General features: G+C 36.9%; 3 protein-coding genes across 4 annotated transcripts; 1 reads left to right on the plus strand and 2 right to left on the minus strand.

The window, feature by feature from the left end:
• The first annotated feature begins 6,089 nt into the window (after positions 1-6,089).
• On the plus strand, positions 6,090-12,547 carry LOC109171763 (putative phospholipid-transporting ATPase 9). The gene is made up of 11 exons (XM_019320830.1): positions 6,090-7,061; positions 7,452-8,794; positions 8,886-8,996; positions 9,119-9,395; positions 9,473-9,561; positions 9,664-9,772; positions 9,880-10,083; positions 10,191-10,316; positions 10,432-10,530; positions 10,629-10,820; positions 11,491-12,547. The coding sequence occupies exons 1-11, from the start codon at positions 6,666-6,668 to the stop codon at positions 12,121-12,123; spliced, it is 3,579 nt and encodes a 1,192-aa protein (XP_019176375.1). The 5' UTR covers positions 6,090-6,665; the 3' UTR covers positions 12,124-12,547.
• Positions 12,548-14,356: 1,809 nt separating this feature from the next.
• LOC109172301 lies at positions 14,357-14,821 on the minus strand. The gene has a single exon (XM_019321479.1). The coding sequence runs from the start codon at positions 14,819-14,821 to the stop codon at positions 14,357-14,359; it is 465 nt and encodes a 154-aa protein (XP_019177024.1).
• Positions 14,364-20,471, minus strand: LOC109171772 (proline-rich receptor-like protein kinase PERK9). 2 transcript variants are annotated; one of them, XR_002052658.1, is made up of 9 exons: positions 18,725-20,471; positions 18,177-18,587; positions 18,006-18,092; positions 17,409-17,479; positions 17,241-17,317; positions 16,858-17,005; positions 15,965-16,126; positions 15,587-15,868; positions 14,364-14,822 (listed from the first exon to the last, which is right to left on the minus strand). XR_002052658.1 is itself a non-coding variant. In XM_019320842.1 (8 exons), the coding sequence occupies exons 1-8, from the start codon at positions 19,875-19,877 to the stop codon at positions 15,689-15,691; spliced, it is 2,289 nt and encodes a 762-aa protein (XP_019176387.1). In that variant the 5' UTR covers positions 19,878-20,471; the 3' UTR covers positions 15,389-15,688. The 2 variants fall into 2 exon arrangements, 1 of the variants encoding a protein (XP_019176387.1); XM_019320842.1 differs by lacking the exon at positions 14,364-14,822 and having other exon boundaries at positions 15,389-15,868.
• Between the last annotated feature and the right edge of the window lie 1,965 nt (positions 20,472-22,436).

Consider the following 22,436-nt stretch of genomic DNA (forward strand, 5'->3'; position numbering starts at 1 on the left):
TTTGAGGTTCTATCATTTTTGGTACATAATTTTAAAAATTTTTAATTTGGTGCCTAATTTTGTTATTTTTATCAGTTTTGGTTCTATCGGCAAAATTAACGGTGAAATGTTGTCAAATTTTGTATTTTTAGGGTAAAATCGTCATCCCAATGAAACATCTTCAATCTCTAAATAAAATCACTGTAAAATCATATCTATAGGTGTTTGATCGATAAGAATAATGGGGAAGACGGGCAGAAACTAGACACAGATTTATGGATTTATAGTGTCGACGATTGACAAACTCTTCTTTTTCATTGAGATGACGATTTTGCCCCTAAAAAATAAAATTTGACAACATTTCACCGTCAATTTGGCCGAAAGAATCAAAACTGATAAAAATAACGAATTAGGCACCAAAAATTAAAAAAAAAAAAAATTAAAGTTGTGCACCAAAAGTGATAACACCTCAAAAATCGTGAGACCAAAAATGAAATTAATTCCTATGTGTTGTAAAACATGAGGAGTTTAAAATAAGCTCTTGACTTTGTATTTTTTTTTCCCTTTTTTATCGTTATTAATATATTTTTTCTGAATGCTACTAACTCTATTACATTGTAGTATCTGTTCAACGCCTAGGTTCGATCTCATGACCTCCCATATGGGAGAGGTCACTACATGTCATCTGAGCACAAAGTGTTTAGCAAAAATACAAAATCCTAATATCTTAGTTTATCATTTTATTTCTTTTTACACTTATCAACTAATTTAAGAATTAATTTTACTAAACACTTAGGGAAGAATTTTACTAAATACTTTAATTTCAATTAGTTAGCTATAAGCTACTAGTTTTTCAAGGGAAAATGACATTTTTTTCCCCTGAGTTTTATACTTATAGCACTTTTTTTCTCTGAATTATTCATGTAAGCACATTAGCCTCCTCAGTTATTTTAAAAGTGGCGGTTTCCCCCCCTGATATATTAAATTGACATTTCTACCCTTAAAATAAACATTTTATTTATTTTTCTTCTCCAACAAATTATTGCGTATACATAGGGATGACCACGGTTCGATTCGAACTGAATCGGACACTATAGCAATCGAATTAAAAATTTCCGGTTATGATTCAGATCCAGGACCCAATATTTAGATTTCAGTTTATTAAAATTATAAATTGAAAAAACTGGATCCTGAACCGTGAACCGGCGGTTCGGTTCACAATTTTGAACCGTCTTTATTTTAAAATAGTCTAAATTCAACAATAAATGTATTTTTTTTTTCAATTCGGAACATGAACCGGTTGTCTCGGTTCGCGATTTTAATAAACTCTATATCGGGTTTCGATTCTAAATTGTAATTAGAATATTTCGGTTTGGTTGCTATAGTGTCTGTTTGGTTTGAACCAAATTGTGGTCATAATTTGTTGGAGAAGAAAAATAAATAAAATAGTTATTTTAAAGGTAAATATGTCCATTTAACATTTCAGGGGAATAACAACCACTTAAATAATTCAGGGAAAAAAATATTATAAGTATATAAGTCAGGGGGGAAAGTATCATTTTCCCGTTTTTCAATTTTCAATTAGGCGTGCCAAATAGAGTCATAGTCTTTAGTATTATAGCAAATAATAAAAATTTAGGTCAGTATAACTTGAATTTTTATTTTTTTTTGTGACCGGAAAACTCACAACCATTATTTGACGATGTGTCAAAGATTAAATCTCATTCATGTATAATAACTTGTAAATTACACAAGACAAGTAAATCGCGTTAGAAAGATCTTACACGATAAATCAACCAAGAAATTAAAGTGCAGACACGCATCAAACTCATAACTTTTGCTCTTCTAAGAGCATCCACAATGGTTGGAGAGAATTGGGAGATAATGTAAGAGTGATTAGGAAAGAAAACGTGGGAAGGGGAGAAAAAAAAAAACAAAACAAATTTAAAAATAAAAGAAAAAAAAAACATGGTCAGAGTGCGCCAACTGGCGCGTGCAATGTGGCTGGCTGCTGTGCGCGAAACACGCACAGCAGCTTATCTTTCCTGATATTTCTCTTTCCTTGGAAAGAGAAATATTTTATCATTTGCAGGAGAAATTACTCTAATATTAACCCCACCCCACATTTGTAAATAACCCCATTCAAATTATTTCTTCTTACATTAACCCCATATTATTCACTAGTGTGGATGCTTTAAGTACCCAAAATCATGATTCGCGTATTTAACCACTCGTTTCGAGGCAATTTGAATCTTCTTCCTCTACATCTCTAGTGTGAACCCGGATTGGTTGGAATAATAATTAGCTACTTTTATGAGCAGGTGTGGGGATAACTCATAATCCTACGTATCTTTCTAGAACTGAATTATTGAGAATCCTATAATCCTACGTGTATATTTTTTTCCCAATCTCCTACGTTGTACTTATTTCTGTCACATTGTACCAAAGTATATGTATATATCCTTTTCTTGTGCATGCATGGAGAATGTGTTTTCGAGCACTCGAATATTAAAAAAAAAAACATAAATTATGTACACTCTTATCTCAACGCTAAAATAAGTAATTTTTTTTCGTTATAATAATTAATTTAAAACTAAAATATAAGAATTGTATACTCAAAATTAAAGTAGTTTTTTTTTTTTTTTTTTAAATGAAACATAAAAGAATCAACATTTTCAATTGTAAAAAGGAAAAATAAAACAAAAAATGTGGTGATAATTGGTAAGTAAGTATGTGTGTGTATATGTGCGCGTATTTGTTATGGTGAGGTATAGGTAGGTAAAAGTATGTTACATGAGTAAACACATTACCGAAAATAAACAAGTAATAACTAACTGTAATTAATGTAGTATATCATTGGGCGTAATAAGTAAGTGATAATTGGTAAGTAAGTAGATAAGTAAATACAAATTAAATTTTGACATGTGATTAAAGTATGTGACTATAGTGATTATTTTCGGTTATGACAATAATTATTATACGTAAAACACTAAAATTTATAAGGTGAAAAGTTTAAAAATATGTAAACGTTGATTTCATTCCAAATTTTATTTTTACATTGGAAAAATAGTTATGTTGACTTTTTTTTTTTTTTTTTCTTTTTAAAGAGAATCTAGTTTCAATTAATGATGATGAGAACCTAAATTTTGATTCGTTGTGATATTAATTAATATATTATTATATAACTAAAAACCAGATCTAAAGTAATACTAAAGAAACTCTAACTATATTATTATTATTATTATTATTATTATTATTATTATTATTATTATTATTATTATTATATGTGAATCAAAGAAACATTCAATACGTGTTTTTCAATCATCATTCTCATTTTTGACTCTTCTCTACACGTCGCAGCAGCAGCCTCACATGGCGGCTCTTTTAACCTATACATACGGTATATGCAATGCCTTCATTTATTTATTGTTTAATGTAATATCCGTATATTTTTAAGTGACGAAGGAAACTCACAGTTACTACTCAAGATCTCGTCTTATGATCTTTGTCATCAAAATGAGTACACAAAAATATACTAACATAGATTGTCAATAATTGACCGGCTTAAATAACACTACCAGGACGTTTGGTTGGAATGAGGGAATTAGGGGGAAAATTAATTGTAATTCCGTAGGAAAATAATAAAGTGATATAATAATAATAATAATTTAAATTACATTGTTTGGTATGATTGAGAATTGAAAGAGGGGAAGTAAATAAAAATTAAAATGTGCTTGTATAATAATCATAAGAAGGATAAAATTGTAATTTGTCATGGAATTACAATTTCACAAAGTGAGGAATTGCAATTACTAGGGGGACCCTATGAATTGCAATTCCATGGTTGGAGGGAAATGTAATTCCGCGGAATTACAATTCCCTCCAACCAAACCATGGAATTGCAATTTCATGGAGTTTGGTAAGAATGCCAATGAACAATTTTCACTAGGTCCGTTTGGTTCGCGAAAAATATTTGAAGGAAAATGGAATTGAAATTTTATGGAAAAAAAATTACCGGGAAGATTAATTACATTGTTTAATTGGTGGAAAATAAATTACTTGGAATATCGATTCCATTGTTTGGTTGAGTTTAGAATTGTAAGGAATAGTGAGTATAAAGACAATTATACCTCTACATAATATAATAATATTAATAATATAATATCAATAATAATAATAATGGTAATTAAGGGTCTGTTTGGAAATCATTTTCCGGGTTTCTAGTGTTTGGGTAGGGAGAAAATGAAGTGATCAAAGGAAATGGTGGATAGTCCATGAAAAATGAGGGTTGATTTCTGGAAAATGACTTCCCCTTTTTTGGAGGGGAAGTCATTTTCCTCTTCTAAACACACACACAAACGCTCACTGCTTCTTCCAGACTTCCTCCTTCAACATTCAGCCAGCAAGACAAGTTCAACAACACCATCTCTTCACTGGTTTCCCCAGCCAGAAACCAGTTCTGGTTTCCGGCTGGGGAAACCAGTGGCTCTGGTTTCTCTGGTTTCCGGCCGCGGAAACCAGAGAGCTCTCTGGTTTCTGCCTTTCCGGCTGGAAGCCAGAGAGAACGGCGGAAACCAGAGAGTTTTGTACTCTCTAGTTTCTGTCATTTTTTTGTTTTGTTTTGTTTTTTTTTTTAAATTTTTAATAAATAATATTATTTGATTTTACAAATAAATATTATTATTTATAATATTATTGTAAATTTTATATATTTTAAACAAAATAATTAATTACATAAAATGTTTAATTATACAATTCTACATCATTTCCAGAAAATGAGCCAAACACCAAAAGACAATTTTCCATTTTGCAGCCAAACACAGGAAAGGAAAATGACTTTTTAAAAATGACTCATTTTCCAGAAGTCATTTTCCTGCTTTCCAAATGGACTCTAAGAAAAGTTCATAATTGTCTTACTTGTTTTCCATGGAAAACAAAATACCAAGGGGGGACCATGAAAAATGTTTTTCTCATTTTTGAGGAAAATATTTTCCATGAACCAAACAAAGGAAAATCCAGATTTCATCAAATTCAAGGAAAACATTTTCCTTTTGGAAAACATTTTTGATTTCATTTTGAAAGCTTATGGGGTTACAAAATTAACAATTTGCTTTCATTTTTAATCTTCTTCTCCAAAAGGTTGAATCTCCAATCTCAAGAGCTCTCCACATAGAGTATTTGGGAGGATGTAAATCACGGTGACTCAATAGCTCAGTAGACAAGGTCAAATGCTCTGTGTTTTTCACTGTTGCAAAAATTACGCCTATGCGCTAGGCGATCGGTCTCCTAAGCACTCTAGGCGGGTCTCCAGGCGCCTAGCTAATTTTTTCAACATGGGTGTTTTTAATCTTAGAGACCAAAAGGTTGTCTTTCTTAATATTATTTTTATAATTACTTCACCAATAAAGACAATTATTTTCTTTTTATTATTTCTCTCTGTTTTTTTTTGGTAGAAAAAAAAAAAAAAAAAGAACAAAAAGGCATATTGTGGGTAATATATATATATATATATATATATATATATATATATATATATATATATATATATATATATAGAGAGAGAGAGAGAGAGAGAGATTCTAGAGAGAACATACACTCTTTTGTCTTTTTCTTTCTGTGAAACTTCCTAATAACAGAGGGAGAAGACCAAACCCAGAGATCTACAAACAAGAAAAAAAAAATAATACAGATTGTTTAAAAAAAAAAAAAAAGAGAAAAAAAAAAGTGTCGTTAACCTGCTACACTGCAAGTGAGGAATTCCCCTTTGTAAAGCTTAAGATTCAAAGGGGAGATCAGTAGATCAGATTACAAAAAGCCATAAATATACACATCGACCATTGTCACCTTTAGCTCATATATATTAAAGATTTTGTATTTTACATTTTCTGTATATTTTATGATATATATTTATATATTTGAGTTATTGGGAAAAAAAAAGGGTTTTTTTTTTTTTTTTTTTTGAAATAATAGTAGGGTGAGTGATTTGGAAGTTTCGTTGGGAGACGAAACCATTTGCGCGTGTTCAAATCAAAATTTTGTGAAGTCAATGAGGGGGTGTTAGAGAATAGAGAGAGAGGGAAAGGGAGATCAAGTCAATGTTCAAAGCTTTTGTGCCAAAGGAAAATTCTTCCCACCATTTATGACATAAGAATATACATTAGTATACTGTATTTAAGGACAAGGTTCTTGATTGCTTTCTCTTCTTCATTTTTCACTGTCATTCTTTTGTTCATTCAGCTGAGAATTAAAGAGGAATCTTTTTTGGTTTTGGAAGCAGCTAAGATTGGAGCTTTTTTGTGTTATTCAGGACTCAGGAGGTACTAGGTTCCATTTGGCTTTGTTTTTGGTTTTGTTTTTGGTTTTGGTTTTGGGTTTGGGTTGTCTGAAACTTTAACTACCCACACACCCCCCACCCCTCCTCCTCTCTCTCTCTCTTCTCTCTCACACAGACACACACATAAAAGCCAATCTCTTTTATAGTTTGTGTCTCTGCCTCTTGTCTCCTCAAGCTATTTCCAGTGGAGTGTTTCTGAAACTTATATCCAGGTGAAGTTTTTCTGTCAGGGTTTGTGTGATTTTGGGAATATTTGTTGGGTGGTGAGTGAAATTAAGTCTGGGGGGGTTTAGGCTTCTGGGAATTTGAGAAAGTGCAATAACAGTGAGTTTTGCTGAAGATTGTTGAAAAAATGAGGACAGGCAGGAGAAGAAAGCTGCATTTGAGCAAGATCTACTCATTCAGATGTGGGAAGGCATCATTTAACAAAGAAGACCAATCACAGATAGGGGGAAAAGGGTTTTCAAGAGAGGTGTTCTGCAATGAACCAGATGGTGAGGAGGCTAGTTTTAGGAATTATTCTGGGAATTATGTGAGGACTACCAAGTACACAGCTGCAACTTTCTTGCCTAAATCCTTGTTTGAACAGTTCAGGAGAGTGGCAAACTTCTATTTCTTGGTCACAGGCATCTTGTCCTTCACTTCTCTGGCTCCCTATACTGCTGTCAGTGCCATTCTCCCTCTCATCATAGTTATTGGGGCAACTATGGTGAAAGAGGGCATTGAAGACTGGCATAGAAAACAACAGGTATTTAATTTATTTATTTTACTTTCTATCTCTTTTTATCTAATTAAATTCTCAAAGAAAAAAACAAAGTTCTTTAAATTTCTTATTCTAGATCTTCAATTAATACAGTCTTTTAAGGGAACTGAATTGTTTTTAGCTTGTTAGTGGAAGTCAAGATTTCTTGCCTTTTGGGATACTGTAACTTAATTGATGATGGGAAATTTGGAATTACTTGAAAAGCATTTTTTTTACATACAAAAAGTGATTCTTTTAATCTTTTTCCACCTGATGCTGGATGATTCTTGGATAATTCTTGTGCATAATTCTTTGATCAAAGGAATATACCTATTATCTTATATGATCATTCTTGCCTACAAGCAGCTGTTATGTGAAAACATTTCGTTTTTTCAGGATATCGAGGTGAACAGCAGGAAAGTTAAGGTGCATCAAGGCGGGGGTGTGTTTGAGGATACCGAGTGGAGGAATTTGAAAGTGGGAGCTGTGGTGAAGGTGCAGAAGGATGAGTTTTTCCCGGCTGACCTTCTTTTGCTTTCGTCAAATTACGAGGACGCGATCTGTTATGTTGAGACGATGAATCTGGACGGGGAGACTAATCTGAAGCTTAAACAGGCATTGGAGGTTACTTTGTCTTTACACGAGGACTCGAACTTCACAGACTTTAAGGCTGAGGTTAAATGCGAAGATCCTAATGCTAGTTTGTATACATTTGTTGGGAGCATGGAGTTTGCGGGTCAGCAGTACCCGCTTTCCCCGCAACAACTGCTTCTGAGGGACTCGAAGCTACGAAACACAGAGTACGTGTACGGGGTAGTTATCTTCACCGGGCATGACACGAAGGTTATGCAAAATGCCACCGAACCCCCTTCGAAGAGAAGCAAACTCGAGAGGAAAATGGATAAGATCATATACTTCTTGTTTGGAGTTTTGTTCACTTTCGCTCTTGTTGGGTCAATCTACTTCGGGATTACGACTAGAGAGGACTTGGATGATGGGCACCAACGATGGTATTTAAGACCCGACAGTGCTAAAATTTTCTTCGATCCTCACCGGGCCCCAGCTGCTGCCATTTATCACTTCTTGACCGCCGTGATGCTGTACAGCTACTTGATTCCAATCTCCTTGTACGTGTCGATTGAAATCGTCAAAGTTCTTCAGAGCATCTTCATTAATCGAGATATCAATATGTATTACGAGGAAACCGACAGGCCAGCATATGCCCGGACCTCGAACTTGAACGAGGAACTTGGCCAAGTCGACACGATTCTTTCTGACAAGACAGGCACGTTAACGTGTAATTCCATGGAGTTTGTTAAATGCTCCGTGGCGGGAACTGCATATGGTCGAGGTATTACAGAAGTCGAGAGGGCTATGGCTAAAAGAAAAGGATCGCCTTTGATGGTTAATGGTAGGGAGCTCGAGGATTCTCCGGATGTTGTGAGGAAATCAACTGTGAAAGGCTTCAACTTTGATGATGAACGGGTCATGGGTGGGAGCTGGATTAACGAGCCCCGATCGGATGTAATACAGAAATTTTTCCAGTTATTGGCAGTCTGTCACACTGTCATACCCGAAGTCGATGAGGCTTCGGGTAAGGTTTCGTACGAAGCCGAGTCTCCAGATGAAGCGGCTTTTGTGATTGCCGCAAGAGAGATTGGCTTCGAATTCAATAAAAGAACACAAAGTAGTGTCTCGGTGAGTGAGTTGGATCTCGCATCTCACAAAAGAGTTGTAAGGTTAGTACATATGACGTGCTAAAACGGTGGAATACTTGTGCTTTTACGTTAAAAATACTCACTCGTAAATCGTAATCGTTCTTGCTTGCAGGTCGTATAAGATTTTGAACGTTTTGGAGTTCAACAGTGCAAGAAAAAGGATGTCTGTGGTAGTTCAAGATGAGGACGGGAAGATATTGCTGCTCTGCAAAGGCGCCGATAGGTTAGCAATACCTACCGTCCCCTCTGTTAAGAGTCCCACATTGAAAAAATAAGAAAGAACATAAAGGGTTTATAAGGTCCCACGCTAATCTCTTCGAATTTTCGTGTTTGGTCTACTTGCAGTGTCATGTTCGAAAGGCTTGCTATAAACGGAAGGGAGTTTGAAGAAAAGACGAGAGAGCATGTAAACGAGTATGCTGATGCAGGCCTGAGGACGTTGATACTTGCCTATCGTGAGCTCACCGAGGAAGAATACAGAGTGTTTAACGAACAAATTACGGAGGCCAAGAACTCGATCAGTGCTGATCGTGATGCAATGATTGATGAAGTAACCGAGAGGGTTGAAAAAGACTTAATTCTCCTTGGGGCTACCGCCGTTGAGGATAAACTCCAACAAGGGGTGAGTTTTAAGACGCTTTTTAATAGATCAAAACGTTGATACGTATTGTTTTACTTATATTTTGCTATTTTTGTCAGGTTCCCGAGTGTATTGACAAGCTTGCCCAAGCAGGCATAAAGATATGGGTTTTGACCGGAGATAAGATGGAAACCGCCATTAATATTGGGTATGATACGATGCTTTTCTTTTCGTTTTCGTGTTACTTATTTTAGGCGAGTATCGTCTAGAGTATAGTTTATTCAAATTCTTTTGGTTTTTGTTTTTGCAGTTATGCGTGTAGCTTGCTTAGACAAGGAATGAAGCAGATAATCGTAAACTTGGATGCCCCCGAAATCATCGCTTTGGAGAAAGCCGGAGACAAAAGAGCAATAGCCAAGGTAAATAAATGCCTAGTTTTATCCTAACTATACTTATATTTGTAATTAGCTACGATAATCTCAATGCTGTATTGATATGTATGTTTTTCCGAACTTAATGTCTATAGGCTTCAAAAAAAAGTGTCCTTAAGCAACTTACTGATGGGAAAGCTCTGCTTGCTTCATCGAACAACGAGGCGTTTGCTCTGATTGTTGATGGAAAATCGCTCACTTACGCGCTCGAAGGTGACATAGAAAACTTGTTTTTAGAACTTGCCATTCGGTGTGCTTCCGTCATTTGCTGCCGCTCATCGCCAAAACAGAAGGCGTTGGTAAGTCGCGATGCGTGCCTCGTCGATTATATTTTCCCTTTCCCGGATTCTTTCCCGTTTTTCTAATGTTCGTTTTCTCTGCTCGAAACGTTTTCGGGAATCTACAGGTAACAAGACTTGTTAAAACTGGGACCGGGAAAACGACGTTGGCGATTGGTGATGGGGCTAATGATGTAGGAATGCTCCAAGAAGCGGACATTGGAATTGGAATCAGCGGTGTTGAAGGAATGCAGGTATGAATCTATATGACGTTTTTACGGTCACACTTCAATTCTATCAATGATTGATATATAACATATCTCCCCGTTTTTCCTAATTTTTGTGTTTTCTATGGCCGGGCAAACGCAGGCTGTCATGTCGAGTGATGTTGCAATTGCTCAGTTCCGATTTTTGGAGCGCTTGCTTTTAGTGCACGGGCATTGGTGTTACAGAAGGATCTCTTCAATGGTAATCGATTTGCTTCCATATCAACGTGTTTTGATCAATCCTTGTCTAAAAAATTGTGGAGTTGATTAAATATGTATTCCTTCTTCTTCCCCTTGCAGATATGCTATTTCTTCTACAAAAATATCACCTTCGGGGTTACTGTGTTCTTGTACGAGGCATATGCATCGTTTTCCGGGCAACCTGCATACAATGACTGGTTCCTCTCACTTTACAACGTGTTCTTCACATCACTCCCCGTGATTGCCTTGGGGGTTTTCGATCAAGATGTGTCTGCCCGATATTGCCTCAAGGTACGTAATCTCAAAGCACAATATAGATGATTGTTTCGTGTCTGCACTAAGCACTACATTATCGATTGTGAAACAAGAATGTTATGTGAACTACTAATTGTGAAAGAATGTCGGAAATGCATATAAAATGACAATTCTGGAGGCAAAACCCTAGCCAAGTTGGTCAGACTGGTAGCTTGGTAACCATAAGGTTACAAGTTAGACTCTTAGTGGGAACGGCCTATTGGCCTTCTTGGTTTGAGTATGTCGGTTATGGGCAACTTAGGCTGGTTTACCTGGTTAGGGTCAAATGGCGAGATTTACCCAATGCACACTCTTGAGTAGTGATTGCGGGTTTCTCTCGTAACTAAAAAAAATGACAATTCCGGGGGCAACCCCAGCCAAGTTGGTCAGACTGGTAGCTTGGTAACCATAAAGTTACAAGTTTGACTCCCAGTGGGAACCGCCCATTGGCCTTCTTGGTTTGAATAGGTCGGCTATGGGCAACCTAGGCTGGTTTACCTGGTTAGGGTCACATGGCGAGATTTACCCAATGCACACTCTCGAGTAGTGACTACGGGTTTCTCTCGTCACTAAAGAAAATGACAATTTTGAAAATTTCTATTCTTCCTCGGTTCCTCCTACCTTCTTTGTGGCGCTGAATGGCTCTACCTATACTCGGTTCTTGCAGTTTCCTTTACTTTATCAAGAAGGCGTTCAGAATGTTCTCTTCAGCTGGAAGCGAATAATTGGGTGGATGTTCAACGGGGTTTGCTCGGCTGTGATCATATTTTTCCTCTGCATAAACGCGCTAGACCCTCAATCTTACAAGAAGGATGGAAAAGTAGCCGGATATGCAGTCGTCGGGGCAACAATGTACACTTGCGTCGTTTGGGTCGTGAACTGCCAGATGGCCCTCGCCGTGAGCTACTTCACCTTAATCCAGCACATCTTCATCTGGGGCGGGATAGCTTTATGGTATATTTTCCTCCTGATCTATGGCGCTCTCCCGACAACGTTCTCCACCACCGCATACCAAATCTTCGTGGAGGCCCTCGCCCCGGCCCCCATGTACTGGATAATCACCCTGTTCGTCGTAATGGCGGCTCTGATCCCGTACTTCGCCTACAATGCGGTTCAGGCCCAGTTCTTCCCGATGTACCACGGGATGATTCAGTGGTTAAGGTACGAGGGAAAAACCGAGGACCCCGAGTACTGCAACATGGTGAGGCAGAGATCGATAAGGCCTACAACCGTCGGATTCACGGCTCGTTCTCTGGCGAGAACGAATCCGTTGGAAGACGGGACCCGCAGCACCAGATAGCACATTGTCCCTGGCAGAACAGAACGGAACGGAACATGTTGTACCTTAAACAACGCACTGTAAAACCCGAAGAACTCTGCCCGTTGTACATGAGTGCGTGGCGGGGGGTGGTTGTGCAGGTATACATACAGGTTTGTACAGAAGCACCTTTCAAGTGTATCATGTTTCTTAGGTGTTGGAGATTGGTGACAGACAATCTCTGTAAGTTTTGCAATTTTAGCTATATATATTCTTTCATTTTACAGTGTAAAATTGTTGGGAGTTATATAGATGTTGGAGATGAGTTGCAGATAAGGAAATGTAATTTTCCATGAGGAAGAGACTGAGAGGGGTTGGTTTTCCTTGTAACCCTAGATGTTTCTTTCAATACTATCCTCTTGTAAACATTTTGTCACAATAAATAAGCACCAATTTATTTCTCAAACCATTTTTTGATGCCCCAAAAGGGGTAGTTGAGTGGATGTAACATAATTCTCATATGTGAGAGGTTTACCTAGTGCATACTCTCATATAGTTGTTGCAGGTTTCTCTTGTCTTTCTAAAAAAAGAAAATAATTTAAGCATTTATTTAGATTGCCATAATTTAGATAGCACGGAAATAGAAAACATAACTTAGGATTTGAAACATTTCTTTGATTTATGAGAGAACTTGGCAGTATCATAATGAGTTGAAGTTTAACGCTGAATGGAAAATAGGTTAGGAAAGGTGGTTTCCTGGAAGTGCTGTTCTCAAAAGATGACAACTTGAAGTGAAATGGATTAGATTCTCTTGTTCTTATACATTTGGTTTGCCTAAGGTAGAGTTCAGATGGTGTGTTGCTTGACTATTTTTGGAAGATGGCTTACAAACACTAGGCGGATACGGTCCTAGTCTCTTAGACATTTCTTTGTCTAAGACATTTTATCAAACATTTTGGTTACACCTCCTTTCAGACTTTGCCCTCTCGAATCTAAAGAGGAATTGCAAATGAAAAAGACTATGGAGAAACTTCAATCTCTTGAAAGTATCCCCTCTCAAACTCCTAACACCATGTAGCCATCAAAGTGCAAGGATCAATACTAATTTCACTCCCAACAAAAACAATTAGGTCAATCGATACATCAAGTCTCCTCAATCGATCAATCAAGGTCTAGAATGCATAATCATAAAAGAAATCTAATCCAATCCCTAGTGATTTCTAGCTACACATATTTTTTTGATTAAAAGCAATTGCACAATGAAATGTAAGAATTGAAGTAAAAGAAATAGAAATTACAAGATTACTTAGCTCCAATTGAAAATTGCAATCAATCTCTAACAAGATTTCAAATCCAAAGCAAGAAGAGAATCCAAAATCCAATCAATGTGTTGTCTTGAACCTTAGCTTCTTTCTCTTTCTAGAATTGGGATAATTAAAAGTGTTGTTAGAAGTGGGAAACTAAAACTAAGTCTAACCCCTCAAAACCAACTAAAAAGACCCTTAAATACTTTTGCGCCCACCTACACGATTCTCCCCACGATCGTGGCGCTGTTCGTGCATAAGCCCGCCACCATACCACCACGATCATGGTGGTAATCATGCAACGTGCTGATTCTTCGTCACGCCTGACACCACAATCGTGGCGGCTACAGTTTCTTCCCCACGATGCTCTGCACGATTTTGGTCGTGCTCCTATGCAACTTTCTTCTCTTATGCTCTAAATTTCCTCATTTTTTATCCAAAAGTCCTGCAAAAACAACAAAGTGCATCTTCCCACATTCCAAATGCTTCAACCATAGTAATTTGTGTGCATTAGTCTCTCAATCAAGTCAAAAACATCTAAATCAAGCATAAAATCTCCCAAGGTGACCCTTCAATAGATACATCTTTGCACTTATCACATCACTACTCGAAAGTGCGTTCTGGGTGAAGCTCGCCTTGTGACCCTAGCTAGTAAAGAATCATAATGAGGTAAATCAACTTAAATTGCTCATAGGTTATTAGCTTTTACCAAAAGGTCAATAGACAATTCCTACGAGAAGTCAAATTTGAAACCTTGTTATTACCATGTAAATTGCTCAACCAACTTTGTTGGGATTGCCCCGTCAAATACGAAACATTTTTGAAACGTAGGGTATGGTGTTTCTGTTTTTCAATATGCGTGAAAACACTTACCCTGAAGAGTTCTAATGCATTATAGACCATAATCTTCCATTCTATATGATGTAATTATTGGATATTCACGGAGACAAGGTTTTGAATGCTAGGAAAGGCTATTGCTTGAAGTTGAAAGAACCAAAGGTTTCTATCAAATGATGATGAAAACAATCATAATCCACCACTTCTTGTTTGGGTTGACAATAAGAAAACACTCTCTTTGAAACATCACCACCCCAAAAGCTCCCAAAAGCAAATTCCCCTTTCTGTGAAAACTCCTCCAAAACCCTCTCAACTTCATCCATACAGCATCCAAAACTGGAGTCACTAAATGGAAACCCATCATCAGGTGACCCTCCACGCCTTCTCGAGCTTTCATCTCCATATCCACACAGTTCGATCTGCACAACCTTCTCCGCCCTCTTCCTGCTTCTCAGCCGCCTTTTCACGTACCGTTTTGTCTTCCGAATTATTCTCGATGGAAGCCTAAGCAAGATGAAGATGATGACCTGCAGAATCAGGCACTGGCAGCAGCATGATATGACAATGCAATCTGCAGCAAGGGCGTTTCGATCCTCCATTCTGAAAGAGAGGAGAGGACAAAGGATTGGAGATTGTGAATGAGATTAATGGGTGCCATTTCTTCAGGAATATGTTCTTTCTCCTCCTTGGATGGTTTATGAAGTGTGAAGCAATAAGCTAAAGAAGACAGACCCAATGAGTCATTTGACTTCTGACAAAGCTGTAAACTAGAATTCTTTTCTAAGGAAACATAAGCTGTCATCTCTAGTAACTTGTATTACAAGTCTCATTCAGCTTATCTTCTACACAAAGGAATCTATATTTTTTGGGGGTTGCGAGGAAACCCGCAGTCACTACCCAAGGGTACACACTGGGAAAACCCGCTTTGTGACCGTAATCGACAAAGAACAACAAGAAGGTAAACCAACCTAGCTGACCGACTCAAACCAAGAACCAATAGGCTGCTCCCAAGGAATCTATATTGTTATTCATAACACTCTTCATTTTGAACTTACATATATAAATACATGAAAATCAGAAGAAAAAAAATAAAAAATTTATTAAAAAAAAAAAAAAAAAAAGTTGTTGAGTACAAGTTTTCCAGTAAGGCAAACACAATCTTGAAGGGAAAAAAGGACTATATTGTAAAACAATGAATGTATGGACAAGAATATTTTCAGCTACTTACAGGAAAAAATCTCTGCAAAGAATAATATGAATACGTCTAAGAAAGCCAAAAATGGAAACTACTTACAAAATCTATTCATTCTATAAGTTCAAGATTCTAATTTCAGCACTGTGATCTCAGAGACAAAAATATGTACCTTGGCAGTTGAGTATAGTTATCCACTTATCAACGGATGAACTTGCAGGGCAAGCCCAGTGGTCGATACTTCGGTAACTACCTCAACAGTATTTACCATGAATCAACTATTCCAACTACTGTGACTGAAAAAATCTGTACTGTAATTCCCACTACCAAATGCCATCCTCTGAAACAACCTTATTTCTGCAGATTGTTCTGCGGAGTTGAATATTTCACTTTCACCGAGTCTCATTCCATTCGTGAGGTCCGACATGGCCATACTATCAAAAGCTCTCACAACCTGAAATTTGCAACAATACCGGAGATATAAACTTCTAACATATGCAGCCAAAAGGGGTTTCAGGGAACTATTTTGGTGATAACTGATAATAGTTACCTGTCCCATTCGTGGTCTTTTTGTGGAAGAATGGCGAACACAAGCTGCAGCAGCCTCAATCATTCTGAACATTTCACTGTCCACATAATTTTTCTCTAGCCTTGGATCTGTTAGGTGCTGAAATTCCTCGGTTTCAAGAGCCTGACTCAGCAAAGGTCGAGCCTGAAAAATTAATAGATTACACCAAGTCAGGACTATAACCAATAACTAGCAATTTGATTGCATGACAATTTTTGGCTGATATGAAACTCAGCCAGGAAGACAATTATGAATGAGATATTCAAAAACTTCCTGCTACAACTCTTCAACTGACAACTTCGGATGAAAATGAGAAGGCAAAAACAGAAATTAACTTGATCTTTCAGCGTCATGGATAATGCTTGTTTTTACAGTTCTTAAGGCGGGTAATATCAGTAGTCCATTAAATCCTCTTTCCCTCACCATCCCTTTACTAAATGATATCTCACATTTCCCTCCACTTTGACAGTTGGCCCTATCAAATTTAGTTAGAACATATGTCCAGGAAGTCTGAACATTGAAGCAGGTCACAGACTATGGAATCCGCTCCGACTCTAGGCTCCCTCTATAAGTTAGATGCGCAAGATTTTCTCAACTTTTCCTGAATCAAGTTCTGATTGACCTTCAACCAGCATTTAGGTCCCTAAAACAGAATTGAGGGCACAGCTACCTAAGAATGGGTTTCATCACTTCTTGGACCCATCTGTCAAGTTATTTGGTGTCTACAGAACAAGTTAAAGATGCAAAAACTAGCAAACTAGCAATATGAAAGTTGGGATACGGAAAAGCACATAATAATTCTGTGTATACTTGAATGACAGATGATTTAAGCTGATATGCAAACATACAGATAAAGATTATGATCATGATCATACCCACTCAACCAGGCTCTCTTCCCCTAAAGGCTGAGATGTATCGACAGGCTTGCGTCCAGTTATTAGCTCCAGAAGCACAACCCCAAATGAAAAAACATCGGACTTTTCTGTCAACTTGCCACTTGATGCATATTCAGGAGCCATGTATCTAAATCCAAGCAACCAAAGAAATTAGTCTTGAATTATTTGCTCCATCATTTTAACTGTAAGCATAAGCTGTTAGAGATGGGAGATAGTATTTCAATAATCATTTGTTTATTTTATACATTAATCAGGATATCACATGGTTTATATCAAATGCAGATATGAAATAGAATTGTACTTCCTAATGGTTCCATTTTGATATTTATATGGCACTGAGATAATAATAGATGACCACTTACCCAAAGGTTCCCATTACACGGGTAGTAACATGTGTGTTCGCATCCAAAGCTAATTTAGCTAGTCCAAAATCAGAAACCTGTAAAAAAAAATTTAATTTATTTTTTAATCAACAAATTTATGAAAGATAGCAAACATGAAATTTGAAATTTGTGGGCTGGTAAGCATACCCGAGCTTCAAAGTTATTATCCAAAAGAATGTTTGCAGACTTGATATCTCTATGGATAATCCGTGGATGACCTGCAGTTCAAAAGTTCAAACAACAAAGAATGAATAACTATTGATAACAAAGTAATCACCAGTCTACATTCTAGAGTAAACAACAAATGTTCGTGACTTCTGCAGCTTTAAGTTTATGTTACTTTGTAGCTCTTTGTCAACATGATAGTAGGGTTTTGTCCACATTAAAGGATTGACACAATTACAGTATAGGGCAGAGGTTATTATAGACATAACTTGAAATATTAAGCTACAGAGGCGTGACATTTTCAAAATGAAAATGATCAATTGCAAACGTTGCCACTAATGCATCTAAAACAAACTATGTGTTTCCTTTTTCTCTCTCTTCTTTTCTTTTGGATGGAATCAAGTCATATGTCAATCGAATGCAACAAGTAATTCCATTATCATATGTACAGACAAAATTTTGTTCTTAAATGGAAGGCCCATATACTTCAGTGCTTTTGCAATTTTTGAAATAAATGACATGCACATTGACATGAGATGATTCATAATACTTAAAAGAGAGAAGGGAAAGATTAATCACAATCTTCATGGAGATAAGCTATTCCGCGAGCTGCACCAATGGCAATCTTTACACGTGTTGGCCAATCCATAACTGGTCTCCCATTCCCTGGAAGCAGAAACAGCAACACATAGCTTTAGCAACCCGGTAGACAAATCCTTTCTTGAAATTGAAAAAATAAATAACATCTACCATGAAGGTGGAAATGAAGGGTGTCATTAGGGACATAATCATAAACGAGCAATCTTTTGTTCTCCAAGATGCAGTAACCCACAAGAGAGACCAAGTGACGATGGTGAATTCGACTTATGATTTCGACTTCTGCCCTGAATTCACGGTCGCCCTGGCCTCCACCAATTTTTAGTTGCTTTACTGCTATCTCTGACCCATCTGCTAGGCATCCTTTGTACACCGCACCAAATCCACCTTCACCCAAAAGATTTTGTTCGGCAAAACCATTAGTAGCCTCCACTAGTTCTTCATAGGTAAACCATGCCCGCGAATTGCCAAATGCACCTTGTTCCCTTGGTGAATTGACAAACTCACTGCCAGAACCACCTCCAAAACCGTGTGTTAATGCTTGCACTTTTAACAAGGCAGAATCTGTAGAGAAGTCACAGTTTTTCTAATTTTTCATTACAAAAACTAAAGCACATAACATTGCATAGATGAAACATATAAGCATCTATATTTATTAATTAAAAAGTGAGAAATGATAACAATAGCTTTAGATAATTTACCAGATTTTGGAGAAGAGGCAAAAGAGGTTGGCAGGATATAACCACCATTGACTACAGACGCCTTTTTCTTACGCTTCCATATGCACCATCCTGCTACTCCAACAAGACCAAGCAAGAGAAGACCAAGAACTAAGCCAACAACTACAGTCCCTCCGGTACCAATGCCCCCACCACCTGAGGAATTGGGGCTACCACTGGCATTGCTACTAGAACTGTTGTCAGCAGGTTCATTTGGAGGAACTAAGGTTGAAGGAGGAGATGGGGGTATTATTCCTGGTGGTTGAAGTGCTGATGGAGCAAGTGGTGAAGGGACAAGACTTGGTGGTTGGGGAGAGTTATTAGGGGGTACTGATGCAGGCAGAGGGGGTGAAGGTTTTGTAGGATCTGATTCTGGAGGAGAAGGTGAACTTCTTGGAGGCTTGGATTCTGGAAATGGAGGTGAATTCTTGGGTGGCTTAGATGGTGAAGGTGGAGTTGGAGTTGGACTTTTAGGCGGCTCAGCAGTTGGTGGCGGAGGGGAATTTTCCGACGGCCTAGATGACGGTGGTGGGGGCGGAGAATTTTTTGGAGGCTGAGTAGATGGTGGAGTTGGAGTCACAGGCGACTTTGGCGGTGGAGAAGCCCCAGTTTTCGGGGGTTCCACTCGGGGTGGAGGTGAACTAGGTAATGGATTAGTAGCTGGAGGAGGCGGTGAACTACTCGGCGGATTAGATGTTGGAGGAGGTGGAGATGGTAAACTAGATGAAGGTGGAGGCGAACTAACTGGAGGATCAGGAGATGTAGGCGGTGGTGAGTTCATCACCACCGGTGGCGGTGGTGAGTTCACCACCGCCGGTGGTGGTGGTGGTGGTGGGTCAGATGGTGCAGGTGGAGGACTGGATATTGAAGGTGGTGGACTAGTTGGGGGAGGAGATGTTATAGGTGGAGGCGGCGAAGCCATTGGTGGTGGTGATACTGAAATTGGAGGAGGAGATGTCACATTAGCCACAGAAGGGGACTGTGGGGGTAAAGAAGGAGGAGTGCCACCGTTGGCATTGGGCTGAGAAGAGGATTCCGGCGCCGGAGATTTTGGAGGTGAGGGCTGCGGCGGTGGGCTAGATGCTATTGGTGGAACAGGCGATGGGGCAGAATTAGGAGACGAACTACCAGACATTTCACTGTCAATCCTTTAACCAAATCTAACCATTTCTCAGATGCATTAAAGTTCACGCAATAATTCAACAATCCCTAGTCAAGCTCAAGTTTTTAGACAATTCAACACCCAAACAAATCAAATCTCCCCTCCCCATCATTCATTCATCACAAGTTCACAACAAATCGATAAACGCGTCCGGGAAAGTTCAAGCAAACCAATCATCAAACACTTAACAGACCAAAAAAGCTAAACTCTACGCCAGCGAGCAAAATGCAAGAATCAATAAATCCGTGCAGAAATCTCAGAAAAATTTTAAAAAAACCGAAACCCTGTTCGCGCCGACTGATTCACCAATGCACGCCCAACAGCCACTGTAGCGCAAATCAAATCCGATAGCCCACTCAAGCGAATCCGAATGGTGAAATTTCTCAGAAAGACTTCACCTTTAACTCTCCACAACAAACTTGGAGGTTAAACTTCACCCAAATCGCATCCAATCTGCATCGTACAGTCACCCAAAAAGAGAGAATGATGCTTTTGAACTCAAGCAGCCACTCAAAACCCAATACACGGAAAATGGGGTCTCTAAAATCTAGTGCAGACAAATGAGTAAATGACAACCGCGCAAATACACTTCTATTACATCTTCTTAGCTGTCTGGTTTGGTAGACAATATTTAAGAGACGAGACAATATTCAAACTTCAATAATAACATTATAAAAATTATGTCTAAAGTAGACAACTTTTTTATGCATAGATATTTAACTATGTCTATTGAGTCATCGAAATTTACATTCTCCCAAATATTTTATCTGACCCCTAGAAGTCTTTTGGAAAAAGATGTAATACCATTACATTCTTTTTATGAAGAGAAAAATAATAATAATTATTGTGAAAATCACATCGAATTGATTAAATAAATCGCATAATTCTAAGTGATAAGGTTTCAAGGTTTATTTTATTTATTTATTTGAGCCAATCAGTTTTAGCGTTCTTTAGTTTAAATGACTCGACGATAATCATAAGGTCTCAAATCTTCTTAGTTTGAGTCAATTAGGTAGTGCTTTTATCTCAAGTGCACTTTTGATTAGTTGTTGCATGTTTTCTCATAACTAAAAATAATAATTTGCCTTTTCTAAAAAAAAAAAGTATTCTAATTTAGAATTTTAAATAAAAATATTTTTTAAAACCTAACAATTACACTTTTATATTTTAAAAGTAATCTTAATAATTTTGAAATATTTTTTTTTGGTATGAATAATAATTTTGAAATATTACCAAAAGAAAAATACTGAACTTATTAATGCGTAAATAAATAAAAGAAAAATACTGAACTTATTAATGCGTAAATAAATAAAAGTATGCGCAAAGTAGACGCAACTGCTGAAAGCATTTAATACAGGTCTAGTCACTAGGTCAGCACCTTAAGCATTTATATCATTTTTCATCATTATTATTATTATTATTATTATTATTATTATTATTATTATTATTATTATTATTATTATTATTGGATTTAGAATACCATCATAGTCTTATAAAAAATAAAAATTGAGAATTCAATCTAAATTAATTTTTAATTTATAAAAAAGTTCACCACCGCTATTCGAATATGCAATCTAAGTAAAACCCGCATTAACAAAGTAATTACAATGACGTAAATAACGTAAGTTGATCATAGTTGACTAGCTCAGATTAAGACCATATCACTAAGCTGAGATTGTCTTAATCAAATTAAAATTAAGCTGAACTTTACATTAAAAAAGTAAATAAATTATTCAATTATACAGTGCTATATACTGCCAAAAAAACAAACGGTCACGGGACTATCAATTACTGTTTTAAAAAATGGTATAGATTAACAATTAGATTTAAGTGATTAATTAGTAGTTGGAAATTATAATTTATACTTTATACGGAGTATCTTTTATAAAATTAATATGTATTTTAGTAATTACATACAAAATAGTATAAAATGTTATTAAACACAAGTTATATTTACGAAATTTTACCATGCTGATAGTGACAGCATCCCTTGTTAGTATATGATATTATTTTTTTGATCGAGTAAGATACAGAACTCAAAAAAAAAAAAAAAAAAAAAAAAAAATTCTCATCAAGATTGACACTCTTTAAGTCGAGAAAAATTGAAATAATTATCTGCAAAAACATGATGAATCTCCAAAAGGAGAAGAAACTAACCAAGATCATCAAACCCTAAACATGTCCAAATACACAATTGGTTAACCAAACAATTTTTTTTAAGTTACAAGATATCCTGAGTAGGTCCTAACTATAACTTATAAGTCGGTATTATACTCAAACTAATTATCGTTTGTACTTGATCGATTTGATTAAGGAACAAAGTACTGGTCATGTTGATTTTTTCATACGAGATGAGGATTATTTTGAACTCCCAACATCTTTTAAGAGATACGACATGTTTGGTAAAATAGTTAGCTTATAAGCCAATTTTGACTTATTTGACCACTATTAATTATTTGACTTGGTTAAAAAATTAATATAAGTGTTTGATTAATTAGCTTTTTCTAACTGCAAAATGCTAAAATTCAAAAA

The sequence above is a fragment of the Ipomoea nil genome, unplaced genomic scaffold (assembly GCF_001879475.1).
Source record: "Ipomoea nil cultivar Tokyo-kokei standard unplaced genomic scaffold, Asagao_1.1 scaffold0143, whole genome shotgun sequence".
Taxonomy (NCBI): Eukaryota; Viridiplantae; Streptophyta; class Magnoliopsida; order Solanales; family Convolvulaceae; genus Ipomoea; species Ipomoea nil.

Coding starts and splice junctions, on each gene's coding strand:
- LOC109172301 (XM_019321479.1), bottom strand. CDS start 14,821: ATGGAGGATCGAAACGCCCTTGCTGCAGATTGCATTGTCATATCATGC.
- LOC109171772 (XM_019320842.1), bottom strand. CDS start 19,877: ATGTCTGGTAGTTCGTCTCCTAATTCTGCCCCATCGCCTGTTCCACCA. Junction 18,588..18,724: donor TGCCTCTTCTCCAAAATCTG/GTAAATTATCTA, acceptor ACTTCTCTACAG/ATTCTGCCTTGTTAAAAGTG. Junction 17,318..17,408: donor ATAATAACTTTGAAGCTCGG/GTATGCTTACCA, acceptor TTTTTTTTACAG/GTTTCTGATTTTGGACTAGC.
- LOC109171763 (XM_019320830.1), top strand. CDS start 6,666: ATGAGGACAGGCAGGAGAAGAAAGCTGCATTTGAGCAAGATCTACTCA. Junction 8,795..8,885: donor TCTCACAAAAGAGTTGTAAG/GTTAGTACATAT, acceptor TCTTGCTTGCAG/GTCGTATAAGATTTTGAACG. Junction 9,396..9,472: donor AGGATAAACTCCAACAAGGG/GTGAGTTTTAAG, acceptor TATTTTTGTCAG/GTTCCCGAGTGTATTGACAA.